We start from the raw sequence: 14,514 nt of genomic DNA, 5'->3' as shown, positions 1-14,514 counted from the left end.
CGCGGCTCTGGAGCCAGACCCATGTGCTTCCCGCACTGGGATTCCTCCCCAAGCCCTGCATAGGCAGCTGGGGGGGCTACATCCCCACCTTGGTGCCCCATTGCCCCGTGGTGATGGGGAGCAGCGGGTGACACGAGCCCGTTCGCCCAAGCAGCGGGTGACGCGAAGGTGCGAGGAGAAGCAAACAAGAAGGAGTCGCGGGGAGGGAGGGAGGGAGAGAGAAACCAAACCCAAAGCTCAGCCGTCTTGGGAACAAAAAAAGCAACAAAATGAACAAACAAACAAACAAGACAACAACCACAACACCGGCCAGGGTCTCCACCTGCATTCCACGCGCTTCTCCCGACACGTGCCAGCCCGAACGTCTGCGGAACCATCCCTGCTCCCGGCAAACGGGTGAAACTCCCCGAGACAGCGGCACCGAGCCCCCCAGGGGCTCCGTCTGACAGCAGAAACCTCCAACGATTCCCCCCACCCTGCCCCACTTGGCCAAAGCCCCTCTGCTAGAGACAACATCGCCAGCCGCAGCACCCATACCGAACACACCTCGCTTTCCTGGTAAGTGACGGTCAAACTTGCTTTAGAGGACAAGGTTATCGATGGCTTTACTTCTGAGCTGAGTAATGGATGGGGTGGTGATGACGGGGTGGTGGTGGCTGGGGGGTGGTCAGCTTTTCTCCTCCCCTTCTTAAAATAAGAAAAAAAAAAGAAAAAAAGAAAAAAAAAAACAAAACCAAAAAGAAAAAGCTACGATCTTCTAGACTAACCTCGGGAATATCAAAAAAGGAGCCCAATATTGTTTTTTTAAGTAGGTCGCCACAGACCTAGTCGTTTACAGTATAACGAATGCGATTATTTCCTTCATAAATTTTAAATACAAGCAGAATAAAAATCACATTTTTTTCAGGCAACAGTAGCAGTTCAGTAGGTAAGTGGCTTGATCACATTTTTTGTTTTGTATTAGTAACGCATGCAAGCAGCTTTAGTATTACAGATCCCTTATTTGTTCGATCCTCTTTATAAAGTCCCTCCGTAAGTACCATCTTGTCTTCTCACGGGAGTTTCGGGCCGGCTGGAGGAGCCCGAGCCCTGTTCGAAAGGTTGCGGAGTGCTTTGGGTATCCGATGCCATGGCGTCTGTGGCAGCCGGCTCCTGGATCACCGAGCCAGCCCCTTCGGCGTCCTCGCTCTGTTCGAAGGACTGGTTGGATCCGTTGCTCAGCTCCACGTTCACCGTGTTAGTTCTCAAGGCTACTATAGTCCCCGAGTCGCTCCTCCTTTCTGCATAGATTCGCTGCTCAAAGACCTGAGCAGTGTTGGGTTGGAATTCGGGATCCAGGGGGACACTGTTTGTGGTGGAGCCCATGACCGTGCGGTACATCTCCATCCCCTCCGGTAGCATGGACTTAATCTTCGGCAGCCAGCGCTTGCGGACCCGGCGGGCGTTGGTGCACATATCGGCTGCGATAACATTCATCTCACTTTCCTTAAAGCTCGGGGCAAAATTCTGACAATACACTGCAAAGACAGGGATACAGAGAGCTGAGGGTGTGGAGGAAGCGACACCAGGGCAGCACAACGGTGACCGCAGACTCTGCCCCACCCCAGACACGTCTTGGCATGGGCTGGTGTCACCTGTGTGCCAGAGCTCTCGCAAGGACACACTGACAGACAAGGACCCCTCAGCTCGAGATAGAGACAATCAAGAAGGATAAAACCAGAAGGCATCAAAAGCCCAGGTGGCATGGGGAAGGGGGCTGGAGAAGGACCACTCGCACCCCAGAGGAGCCACAGCACGCCAGGGTGGCCAAAACCACAGGTGGACGCACAGAAGCTCAACACGAACCCCTCAACAGCAGATCCACGGACGGCTCTTACAGCCGTGGTGGCGCAGGCACAGCAGGGAAGTGTCAGGGCTGCTCGTGATCAAGCGGTGGAGCCCACAGGACCATCCTCTGCCCGACCCACACCGGTCACCGCGGGGACAACCGCGCACGGACCAGCGGCCCGGCCAGCGTGGCTGCTCCGGCACCCCTGGCACAGCCTGGCAACCCCCGGCCTCAGCCCTGCGGGGACCCGGCACCCGGTGTGATGGAGCAGCATCGTCACACGGCCACGGGGAGTGACTATTAACGGGGAAAATCCAGAAGTCACCTTATGCCCCAGACACGACAGCGTGCCATAGGCGCTGTCCCTGGGCAGCGCAGCCTTCCCAGCCTCCAAAACCCTTTGCAAGCCTTGGCAATGACCAAGGAAGGTCAGGACTTGGGGTGTCTCAGGAGGGCACCACGCATGAGCTATGGGCAAGAACCAACAGCGCAGTTGAGTGATTTTGTCCTTATGCATTGCACATCTGCTGTCTTAGCCTTTCTCTCCATGTGCTGCAGATCTCAGAGGGCGGCTGGAAGGCCCCTGGAGCTCAGCAGCACAGCAATAATTAGGAAGGAAAAAAGATTTATCTTCCAAATCTTAAAAAATAAATAAAAATTGCTTAGAGTTTCAACTTCCAGCGCAATAATATTTATATAGGGATGTGCTATCCAGAATCCAGTGATGTGAGAGAAAGCATTGCTTTCCACTGTATAGCATGGTAAAAGGGCCTCACTGCACCAACCCATCAGGGTTTCCTAGGGGTAGGAAATCACCGCCCCGATGCCCTTCTTAGAGCTCCTACCAATAAAATAATTCACTGCAAAATCAGTGCTTTAAAATATAGCAAAACAGTCAAGTAGCAATGTTTTATATTGATACTGCCAAACGAAAAAACAAAAATCTCACTTCAGACCCTCCCAAAAACAGTGCAAAATAAAAATAACTTAATTTTCCTATAACCTGAATTGACTATATATAGTTTCTGCTGTCACACAACAGAGGTGGCCTTCCCGCTTAGGTTTCGCGCTGCTCTCGGCTGCTGTTCCAGCAGAGCAGCAGTCAGTCTCTGTCCTTACGTTTGACTGCGTTGAGGACCCGGCTGTCCAGGGGCTTCCTGCTGGGATCGCTGGTGGAGGAGCGGATCCCTGTCCCGCAGCTGTTGGCAAGCGTGTTCCTGCAAGAAAGCCAAAAAGGTCCCTTACACGGGGACTGCAGGGGACACCGTGCTCCTCCCTTCAGGTTCTTATGGAGGGATCAATACATTATGCGATTTTAAGGTGAGGAATTGGAAAAACGGGTGCTCAGGTTCAAGCATCTTTGAGAAAAAGCACAGAAGTCAGCGCAGCATATACAGAGGGTGCAGCATTCACAACACGTTATCTCTTAACGTGGTTAAAACACCAGAAAATAAACCGAATCCCTCGGGAGAGCATGAAGAGCACGTACCGATCAAAGAAGGTGGCCAGGAGACGTCTCAGGAGAACCTTGTGTTTGACACCGGCACATAAGTGGCAATTCATCAGCTGCCCGCGGGTGATGTAAACACCTGAGCCTGGAAGGGGTGCAGAGGGAGAACTCAGAATGAAGCCCTTGCTGTGCCGCCAGCACCGGGCCAGGACAGCAGGACTTTGGAAAAGCTCACTGGGGACTCTTACCGCAGTCCCTTGGGGTGTTGGCAAGCCCCAGGTTATCATAATTCCTAATTTTATCCGCACAGAAAGGAAGTCTATGGATATCACATGAAAGGACTCTTTTTTTTCCTTTTTTCAAAGACACACAGTGCAAGGCTTCATTCTGTGATTTTATATATGTACAGATCGGACTATTTATTCTTTCTAAAGGAAGAAAACCCCAATCCATTTGGCCTTTTCCTTTCTCAAACGAAAGATCACAGAACATATAACTAGAAAGAAAGGAAAACTAACCCATCTAGCACAGGAAAGGTCCTCATTTACGCTACAGATCTGTTTCCAAAAACCCCAGGCCATCACCTCTTGATACTTCTGGTGAGCAGGGAATTTTCCTTCTAACGCACAGGAACTGCTGACTTTGAAATCCCGTCTTTAAGGATGTTCTCTGGAAGAAAAGGAGCCCCTGCCAAAGCGGTTTCCCACGGCCGGGGTCTGGCAGCACTTTGCCGCAGGTTCCTTATCAAACACTTTGCACGTAGCTCACACGGACCGAACGGCTCCTGCCTCGGCATTGCCTTGCAGGGCGTTACCCCATTTGTCAAGTGAGAGGGTTTTAGTAGTTGCTTTTAATTAAGATTAAATAATGGGTTGTATCCGGATGCAGAACGCTGTTCTCAAGATAGAAGAAATATCTACTGGGGAAATAAAATGACCTGCTGGATTTCCAGGAAAGCCAACGGGTGATAGTCCCTGGCGCTCTGGGTGCAGACAGAGCTGCAGAGCAGCCCCCGCCCGGGCGAGACCCCACCAGCCCCCCGAGCCCCCGAAAATCACAATAATGGCCCCGGATCTCCGAGCCATCCCCCGTCTGGCCAGGTTCCTCCCATGTGTTCTCTTCCACACGTTATATTTGTCCATGTGCCGTGCCACGATGACCACCAGGGTTGTTGAAGACCCTCTTGGAGAGAGCTGCTGGAGTTTGTAGAGTCAATCGTGGCATGAAAAACCAGAGACTAAAGGAAAAATACACCAGGTCCAAGCCAGGAATGAACTTTGTTCAGCAGTGGAGTTTGAAGAGATAAACCATGGGGGGAATGCCAGACGCTACCCAGGGTAACTTCACTTTAATAAATACAAAATAACCCAAGCGGCCACTATCGGTTAGAGATATTAATCTACTTTTTTGTCTTTTTCCAGATTGAAAATGCAAATCAAACAGAGCTGCCTCAAGCCAATTTGCAGCTCTCACTGTGAAAATAACCTGCACCACTTGATGGTTTTAAGAAGGCTCGTGTAAAATGTACATGAGTACAAAATGAATATTCCCAATACGAAACAAACATTCGTGGTTGTCTGCTGTGCTACAGCAGGTGCGTTTGACTCCTGTTTCGCATCAAAGAGCTGAAACCTTTCTGGGCATCCTCTGAAACACAGAGTCCTTCTACACACTGACAATAAAATCATGCTGCTCACTAAGAATTAAATGACCAGAAAGAAAGGACAAGTGATTTGGATCGACTGTGCTGCCACACGTCCTTTTGTACCTAGGGCTCTACAGGTATTAATGAAACCTCCTCATCCGGGCAGCGGGAACGGGCTGTGGTGCCAAATCAGTTCATCTACACCAGCAGGATCAATGGCACCATTTTCCACCCCGGGTTGGCCAGAAATCCTGCACAGAGTAGCGAATTCTCCTCCCCAAATGAAAATAAAGAGAAAAGAAAGGACCAAACCCAATTCCTTCTCTCCCTTCCTACTGCAGCGTTTCACAGTCTAGTAACATTCTCAATTTGTAAAAAACTGTTACGGTGTTTTCAAACCTTGTTCACTGACAGAAATTGTATCTCCATTGCTTTGCAAATCTTATAATGCGATGGTTTGGGTTTTTTTTTTCCTAAGATCTGCACATCTAAATCAAAATACAATTGCAATGCGGCCCACACCAATCAGGAAGAACACAAGCTGCAGAATTCAATTAAAATGCTAAATTAATTCAATTGAATAAATCCTGTTAATGACACATTTTTCCATCAGCAAATTAAAGGAAACTTAAAACTTTTTGAAAGATGATTGGTGATGAATAATCCAGAAAGGCACAGCAAGGGCAGAGACGCACGACTGCAGCAACGGTGCAAGATGAACACGTTTCAGGAAGGAGAACAGCAGTAACCTCCAGCATTATCAAGCAGAGAAAAGTTTCTCCCTCATTACCTGCAACAAGCTCAAGTTTTTCTCCAGGATCTCCTTCCGAGTAGAGTTTTGGGTGGCAGCGGTATCCGATCTGACTGATGAGACTGGCTGGGAGAGCAACGAGATCCCGTCGGATGAGGACACAGGAGCGGTTCTCCAGTGGGATCTGCTCTGGCTTCTCTGGAGGAACTTCAAAATTAAAAGGGAAAACCATTAAAACAGTTTATTATGCAGACACAACGTTAATGAAAGGTCAGATTTTGACTTTTGCAGGTAGCTCTTGGAAATATTCCTCCCCGCACCGGAGCTATCGGCCATGAGGCAGATGCCACTTGACTGTGTGGAAACATCTGGTCTCCCCCACCATCCACCACAGTGGTTTCATGTGCATGTTCAGGTTCTGTGAGAGGGATTCTTTCACTTTTCCTAAGTTAATGAGTGATGAAAACGGGCAACTCCGTGCAGCCGGCATCGTTCTGGAAGCGCAGCACACGGAGCTGGTTCCTTGGTGCCCCCACAAGACGGGCAGGTGACTGCACCAGGAGTCTCTACAACAGGCGATAAATCACCCGAGGTTGTTAAAGACCTGCATCGCTACCATAAATACTTGTCTTGATGTTTGCTTTTCCTCCTGAAGTTCAAAGCCAGGCTGTGTGGGTATAACCGAGGACAGAACCCACCAGAGGACGGAACCCACCAGCACCTCCTGCAGGCTGCAGCTCACCTTCCTCTGCCTTTCACAGGTTAACGTCCCCTCTTGATAACAAGAGACCCCAACCAACAAGCCAAAAAACATCATTAAGCTGTGGCTTCCAAGCCAAATCACTGGGTTTTTGCCAGGATGCAGCCATGACTCACCCCAACACAACACCCAGAGCACAGCACTGCCCATCAGCACCCAGTAACATGGGATGGCTCTAAGTACCAAGATGTCCCACAGCACTGGGTCCTGTGGACATCCCGAGGATTCCCTTTCTAAAGCACATTTACAGTGCAAGCACACAGGCTTGCTTAAAATGATAATTTTTCACAGCAAAAGAGGCCTGACGGGTGGGAGCAGCAACAGCTCCACAAGATCCGTCTCTTCTCCTCAAAAACATTTGATAACAGGTCAAGCGCAAACTCAGCTCTGTGCCTCCCTATCTGTGAATACAGAGAGAAGAAAACAACCCAGCGATTAGCGTTCCTGCACTCAAAATGTCTCCTACTTGAGAGGTGTCCTTTCCTGCAATTATTTCGGTGTTCTGGGGGCCACTTTTCCACTCTCTAGATAATATTACAAGTTTTGCAGACTTGTTGCTGCAGTAACCGAAGGGTGATGGCTCCTGGACAATGGGAGCAGTGTTCTAAGTGGGACATGCCCCGCGACACCCGGCACGGGGCTGGGACCGTCCCCTCCTCACCATCCCTTCCTAAAAACCCTGAAAAAGCTGGAATACGGGGAGGATGCCCCTTGTTTATGGAGCCGGACCGAAGGAGCGGCGCTTCCCTCAGCGATGAAGGACCAAAGAGCGGCAGAACAACCCACGCGATGTTTTGAAATGAACTTTTCTTGCCATCATGGCCCAATTACCCGTGCAAAGCGCCGGGGCTTTGCGGTGCTGCTGTACAGACCCACTGACACATGGAATTGTCACCAGCTGCATTTAATATGCTCCCGAGCATCCAGACACCTGCCCCGTGGAGATCGGAGTCATCTCCTGCTCATGCAGAGGGAGCATCTGAAAGACCTCCTGTATTTCTGCTGCTTTCAAAGAGTGATAAGCAGAGTATATCCAAATAACTCCTAGGACTTTTTTCCAGCTTGAACAAACCAAAAGCAGAGGGGCATGAGGTCCGGGGAACGCGAAACCACGCTGTGCTTCCTCCATGGGCTCCCTGGCCAGGCCTGAGCATCACCCAGGTGGGCTACAGCACAATAATTAATACAAATAAATAGGAAACAAAACCAAGTGTGAATCTCCACAGCAGTCAGCTCAGAGTCCTTCGCAGGTTGAACCAAAAGGTAAAGTTTACATTTTTTCCTTGTGAAATCAAATACTTCATAAAGCGAACTAAAATTCAGGCTAAAAAGCCCAAGCGTAACTCAATCTGCTATTCTATTTTGGTTACATCTGTCCTGCTGGCTCGCTGTCTATAAATCTCTTATTAAACACAGGCATGAATCATTTTCTTGGACTTTGTTTCCAGTGAAGCATTAGCATGAATTCAATGATACCAAACAAAACTGACCGAAGATTCAGGCCTTTCAGTGCCACCTCAATTGAGCAGATAGCAATCGGTTATGTAAAGAAGCAGGATACAAGAGACACTTTGGTCCCACGTTTTCAAAGAAAGCCAGTCTGTTTGGCCTTTCTGCTCCGGAGAACAGGATAGTATTCGCTTCTAATTAATTTGTATCTTTGGAGGGCAGCGGTTCCTTCCCTTTGAATGAACGGGGCAAACAATGCAAAGTATTGTTTAATACGGTTTTGTTCACGACCAAGAAAGGAGCGGAGAGGGGCAGGAAATGGTGACGGAGGAAGCGACGAGAGCTGCCAGCCAAACACTGCGATATTTTATTTATTCAGATATATGCTTCCATCTCAAACTTCTACGGATGCTGCGTCTGGCAACAAGTGGTCAAGAATGGGAAATATCCGCAGTTTTGGGGCTGAAGAAGCAGCTTCAAACCAACTCACTGGTCCATGCTCAGAGGAAAGCTGGAGTTTGGGAGTTCTTGGCTTTGCGTGATGCTGGGGCACATGTCCCCCTTGTCCCCAAAACCTCCCACCCGGCTCAGAAATCCACTACACCACCCCCCTGCTGAGCCCGTGATGGTTTTCGTGACACCAGGAGGGTTGCACATCCCGCCCAAGGTGCCTGGGACCAGAAATGCTTTAGGAGTGGGATTCTGAGATGCAGAAATAGCCCCAACATGGACCCACAAGTCAGGAGCCCTGGTCCACCACAACGGCTACAAAACCACCTCCGTCTGCTCCACCGCCAGTCACCACGTACGCAAACACGTGGATAATTCCCTCCTGTCCTCTACACGGCAAGAAGTTTCTTTGCAAACAGCGACATTTTACAAACATTTTTATCCCATTAGCCTATTTTCCACTGGCAGTGGGACTACCCCAAAAATAGCATCCCTGGCATCGCCAGCATCTGTCCGTGTGCGTAAACCTGGGCCACAGAGGACACACGTACGCACCGCGAGAGAGATATACGATAGAGTCCCAACTGGGACGGTTTACGTCTTACAAACAGCACATTTATAACAAAGTACTGGAATGCAGAGATTTGATTTGTGACCTATTTATACAGGGAGGTAACCTGGAATTAGTATAGGAAAAGTACTACTGGTTTATAAATACCCCTATCTCGCCTTCACTTTAGATCTCAGCCAGGAGTGAAACATCTGCCAGCCTCAAATTAAACATCTGTGTTTTACAGGGAGGAAAGCGGGGCTGGATGTTTAATGCCAAAAAAGGCCAGGGGCTGCGGGTTCTGCCGTCCCCCTGTGCCGGGACGGGCGCTGCCCGGCTCCCGTCGGCACGTCCCGCAGCAGGGCTGCCTGCAACCCCAACAAGAACCCGCAGGAAAAGCGTCCGGGTGAATAAACACCTTGTTTTCCCAACAAAACCCCAGTAGCTATTTGCTGGGGAGCACCCCCCGTGCGCAGCGGGGTCGGACCGGCCCCGGTCCTCGCAGGATCGAATCATCGTTCCCGCGGTTAGAACCGGCTACTTCATTACAGCTGCAATTATCCGGCGTCGCCAGCCGTGATTTCCAGCGCCGCAGCGCGCCGGCCCCAGGCTGCGTCCGGCCAGAGCCGCTCATTACGCATTCTGGGCTGTTTCTTGCCCTCTTTCCTTACTGTCAGGAATCAGAGGCCAGGAGAGAAAACTATTCTCTCAGCTAATTACCACAACTATTCTATAATGGCTATTTGAGATGAATTTTTAATGAAGTGTGCTCTTGTCGGTTCAGGATTTCATAACTTTCAAGCCCAGCCTTTACATTCCAGCCATTTGCTGCACAAAGGTTCCTCCTCTCCCCTGCAAATGGGCGCAGCAGGAGCAGGGGAGGACGGACCCTCGCGCAACTTCGCCTGCGCCTGTCAGAATTCAATTAACCGCATTTGCTGAGCAGCGAGCTGACTGACAAGAACGCGGCTCGGCGCAGAAGAACGCCGAGCATCTGCAAGTCCTGCTGAAACCCACTTCAGATCAGGCCCACGACGCTGTAATTAACGAGGATAAAAATACTTCCCTTTTGTTTAATATTTTCTGGAGTTGTGCGTTTCTCAGATCAGATGCTAGAAACCTCGTTAAGCCTCGCTCGTGTCCTTCAGGCCCACGTGTTCTCCATAACCAGCCCTAGTTACAGAATAAGGAGCCATTTTACCGATGCTCCCAGGCTGACGCAGCAGCGGGCGGGCAGGGGACAGTGGCACTACGGCCACCAAACGCGGCCAGAAGCCGGTGGGAGCCAATGTTCCTTCTCCTGCCTCCCTCTGCAAGCTGCCACCCAGCCTACTGACACCTAAACCTACTCTGTGTTTAAGACCGGGCTTATCCTCCCATTTATCTGCAGCTCCTTTTGCAGGTCCAGCGCTTTTCCTGGTCCGTCACACCAGTGTCACCGCTGCAAGAGGGACATCACAAAGACTATCTCCTGGTTGCCTCTTCTACCATCCAACCCTTGGCCAAGGTGACCATGTGCTCCTTGTCGCTCTGCTCCTGGCTTTGGAGATCCTGCGTGGTTCTGACTATAAAAAGGGGTGGAAGAAACTAAATAACGCCATCCTCGGAGCAAGAAGAGGCTTCGTGCCCCCCGGGCCCAGCGGGGTCCTGCAGTGCGTGGCGATGCTCAAGGCGGGTGATGCTTGAGGTGAATGATGCTCAAGAGGAGCGCAGAACATCAACCACCAGCATCCCACCACCCGCTCGCCAGCATGAGCTCAGCCAATGCTTCAGCTGGGCAACGAAAAAGTGGAGAAAAAGGACGAAGAATAAAGACAAAAAAAATCTCTGAATTTCAGGGCTTCATCCGCTGTGCTCTGCTTTGGCTTCGGTTTTGTTTTTACAAACGGGGCTCTTGGAAACCTTGGCAATCACTATTTTAAAGGGCTCCCCCCTCCCCCAGGCCTTTGTAAGGCTGTCAGGATCTACATGCCAGGAGCAGGATTAGCTAGCTTCTCTCTTCCATCTTATGGTTTTATTATTCTGCACCTTTTGAGGGTACAGTTTATCCTGAGTAATTAAAACACAGTTAGCTGTACAAGTCCAAACCATAATGGAATAGCTTAGGTTTTATTTTTTTTAATCTCTTTTTTGTGTGCCCGCTTTTCCAGGAAGCCTGATACTATAGCTGGCTTACTTAAAACAGGAAACTCCCTTGAAGCATGCTGGTGGGGGAGAGATATTTGAGCAGAAATGTGGTATATTAGAGCCTTACAGCAGCGCTGTGCTCCCCACCTGCTCCTTGGCATCGTGACACGGGTCAAGTCTATTCCCTACAGAAAACAAGCAGGAAAGCTTTGCTGTGAGATGCCCGGCTCCGGCACGAGGGCTGGATCTCCAGCGACAACCAAGAAACCTGCTCGGATTTTCCCTTTTCCAATGGGAACAACTCCCACACCACAAGAATTAGGTACAGGTGAGTAGCTGCTGCCCGTCCCGTCCCGGGGCTGGTCCTGCCCTCGCCTCCAGAATTTATTCTGCCCTGTTACTGCGTGAACTGGTCCTGTGACAGCGAAGGAAAACGCTGTGTCCACAGGTATAATCCCACTGCTCTGAAGAATAATGCTCACGGCAAACCCACATTGGTCACCGTGTGCTCTACAGTGGGGAAGCACAAAGCAAAACAAACCCAAAAGCAGCGTGCAGGAAACCAGCCTGATTTCCCTCGGTCTTGGCAACCAGGGGGGACAGCCACGGAGGGGACCCCAACCTTGTCCCCATCTCCCGATCCTGCTACCTCTTGCCCGTTTTGGACCAAGCTCTGGGATGTGAAGCACAGCAGAGAGCAGACGGGCTTTTGAGGCTCATTGTCCACAACTGGCTTGTCTGTTTTCCTCAGCAAATATATCGAATAATAAAATAGTAACATCTCTAGCAGCGTGCTCTCCCCCTTTTGCACATGGCTTGGTGAAAATGCTTGGAAAATATAGCTTATCTGCTTGGTGCCTGGCAGGGGGACACGCCAAGGGGACAGTGGGATGGGATGGGTTGGTGTGTGGAGATGAACCCACTCTCAGTAATAGGGAAAGCCTGGCTTTAAGTGACAGAACTGGTCATATTTGTCAAATCTTCTCCCTTGCTTAGGAACAAAATCAAATGCCTTTTAGGAAAGCACGCCAGCTCTTCAACAAACAACAGTTAAATATTTGCAAAATCGGTCCGGCAATATCAGCGCAGAACCGCGGCGGGCACAGCAGCTCCAGGCAGAGGATGCTCCGCGCTGCCGGGGCCGGTGGAGATGTCCCTCCAGGGGAGCGACCGCGGATCAAAGCTGCCAGCACAGCCCCCTGCAGCTCCTGGGCCAGGCCCCGCGCAGGATGCTGCGAGTTCCACCTGCAGCGCCCCCTCGAGCATCTCCCGCTCCGGTCCTGAGCCCCCTGCTCCTCAGTCTGAGCCCCCAAACTGCCTGGGGCAGCGGGGTGCTGGCCTGAGGAACCAAACCATGTCCTGAGTTGGGAGGGACCCACAAGGATCATCGAGTCCAACTCCTGTCCCTGCACAGGACAACCCCACAGTTCACACCTTGTGTCTGAAACAAGGAACCCCCGCCATACCCAGGCACCAGCACCAAGCCCACCACATGCATCACTTTCTGCTATACGAATAACCAAACGAAGCCCCCCAAAATACCGCTGAACAAGCCCAAAACTCCCTGTGCTGGTTGGAGAAGGACCAAGCACAGAAGGAGAGCACAAACCCCAAGGAGCGAGAAGCCCATTACCAGAGTAGCCTCCCGAGGACTTGATGTACATCTGCCCGTACTGCTCCTCCACCATGGTGTCGTACGCCTCGTCGTCCTCCTCATCCTCCTCGTTGTGGTAGGAGGTGGGGCTGTCGGTGGTGGGGATGCTGCTGGCGCCGGGGCTCGTCCGCTCCCCCTGTGAGTACTGGACCTGCTGGACGTTGGGGATGAGGGTGGCCAGGTTGGGCATCCCATAGTAGGAGACACGGGAGAGCTTCAGGGGAGCGGCGTTGGGGCCACCAGCAGCCGTCCCCTCCCTGGCGCCGGGCTCGAGGGGCCGCTTGCCGGGCAGGGCCGCCGCCTGCAGCTCCAGGTTCTCGTGTTTGACGCGCGTGAGGAGCGGGATGGGCATGGAGGGGGACATGACGTAGGGCGCCGAGGCCGACTGCAGCTGGTTGCAGGGACTCTGCGGCTCCGAGCTGGGGTCTTCGATCATGGTGGTCTGAGAGTCACAGTGAGGAGAGCTGACCTTGAACATCAAGTCCGTCCCTTTCTCCACGATGTGCTGGATCTGCAGGAAACCCGCCGTGTACATCACCACCAGCTGCTCGCTCGCCGCCATGGTCAGCTTCCCGGTGTAGCAGAAGGAGAGGATCTGCTGGAAGCAAGCGGGGGGGACGGTTCCCGGCAGCTCAAAGGCGTTTTTGCTGTTCCCACTGAACAAGTCTCGGAAGTAGAGGCTGCTGGCGGCCAGGACTGCCCGGTGAGCCTTGAAGGCCTGGCCCTTCACCACGATGGACACATCGCAGTACAGCCCCAGCAGCCGCTGCTCGTTCAGGCAGCCTAGAACGGTGTTCCCGAAGTTGGGAATCTCTATGTGCAACATCTGCGACATGGCTCAGGATCGGCTGGAGCTCCTCAGACATTCAATGCAGGAATATCCAAAGTAGGGCACATCTGAAAGAGAGGAGAAGGCAGGGAGAGAGGCACGGCGTTTTTAGACAGTTCAGCAAAGCAGAGGAACCCACCTCACCCCACATCAAAGGCTCGAAGCCAAGCTCTGGGAGCCCATGCGGAAAAGCAATTGCTTGTAAAAATTACTTATCCGTGTTTTCAAACAATGTTGGAAATGCTGTTGGTGGATGGCAAGGGATATTCCAAAAAACGCGAGTATTTTCTTCAAGCTGTGGTCTGTTTAAACCAGCACCACTGATTTATTCCCCCGGGGGTTTTACTTTATGCAGGAAAATCTGAACGGTAACGGGAGAGGAGCGAACAGCACAGCAAATATAAGATAGTCAGACAAATCTCCGGTAGCATTATATAAGAAACACAACAACCAGTAGCTATGTTGAAACTACAGAAAAGATATTTATAAAACAATGTGCCATTCTGCCTGAAATAAATACAGGATTCTGCCGGAGCGACAGCTCCCAGGAAAAAGCACTTTGAAAAGCAATCTTCCCATTCGCACCAGAAAGAGGGAGCATTTCAACAGTTAAACCCCTTCTCAACAGCTTTATCCTCCAACAAAACAAGGCTTATCTCCAAATTAAGTCAGATATTTGAGCCCCAATAAAACAAACCAACGTGCCGCAGCGAGCCGCCTACCAAGTTGTCTTCTTATTTTAATACCCTAAAGCCAAAGCGGGGCAGGGGGGTCCCCCACCTAGACCCCCCCCAGCCCAGCGGCATCGGGGACCCCCCGGGTCACCTCACACCGGGCTCAAGGTGACGGCTCCGGCTCGGCCCCCTCGGCTCATCCCCCGCGGCCGCCCGGCCAGGCCGGCTGTACCTTTGGGCCATGGGGATAATTCCTCCTTCCACGCAGCAAATCAAGCGTGGGGGTCGCAGGGAGCTCAGCCACGACCCCCCAGCCCCGGCGGGGCAGCTGTTGGTAGCACAGCCCG

The 14,514-nt window shown here is 51.5% G+C and overlaps 1 protein-coding gene across 1 annotated transcript; it reads right to left on the bottom strand.

Moving 5' to 3' along the window:
* Window positions 1–368: 368 nt before the first annotated feature.
* Window positions 369–13,499, bottom strand: NACC2 (NACC family member 2; the record flags this gene model as incomplete). The annotated part of the gene is made up of 5 exons (XM_080355903.1): window positions 369–1,517; window positions 2,948–3,045; window positions 3,318–3,423; window positions 5,714–5,872; window positions 12,644–13,499. 5 exons carry the CDS (start codon window positions 13,497–13,499, stop codon window positions 1,018–1,020), a joined length of 1,719 nt encoding a protein of 572 aa, XP_080212029.1. The 3' UTR covers window positions 369–1,017.
* Window positions 13,500–14,514: the final 1,015 nt, after the last annotated feature.

This window comes from Nesoenas mayeri, assembly GCF_963082525.1.
Source record: "Nesoenas mayeri genome assembly, chromosome: 18".
Lineage (NCBI taxonomy): Eukaryota > Metazoa > Chordata > Aves > Columbiformes > Columbidae > Nesoenas > Nesoenas mayeri.
Note: the sequence above shows the minus strand (reverse complement) of the source record. Positions and strands in the feature narration are given on the sequence as shown.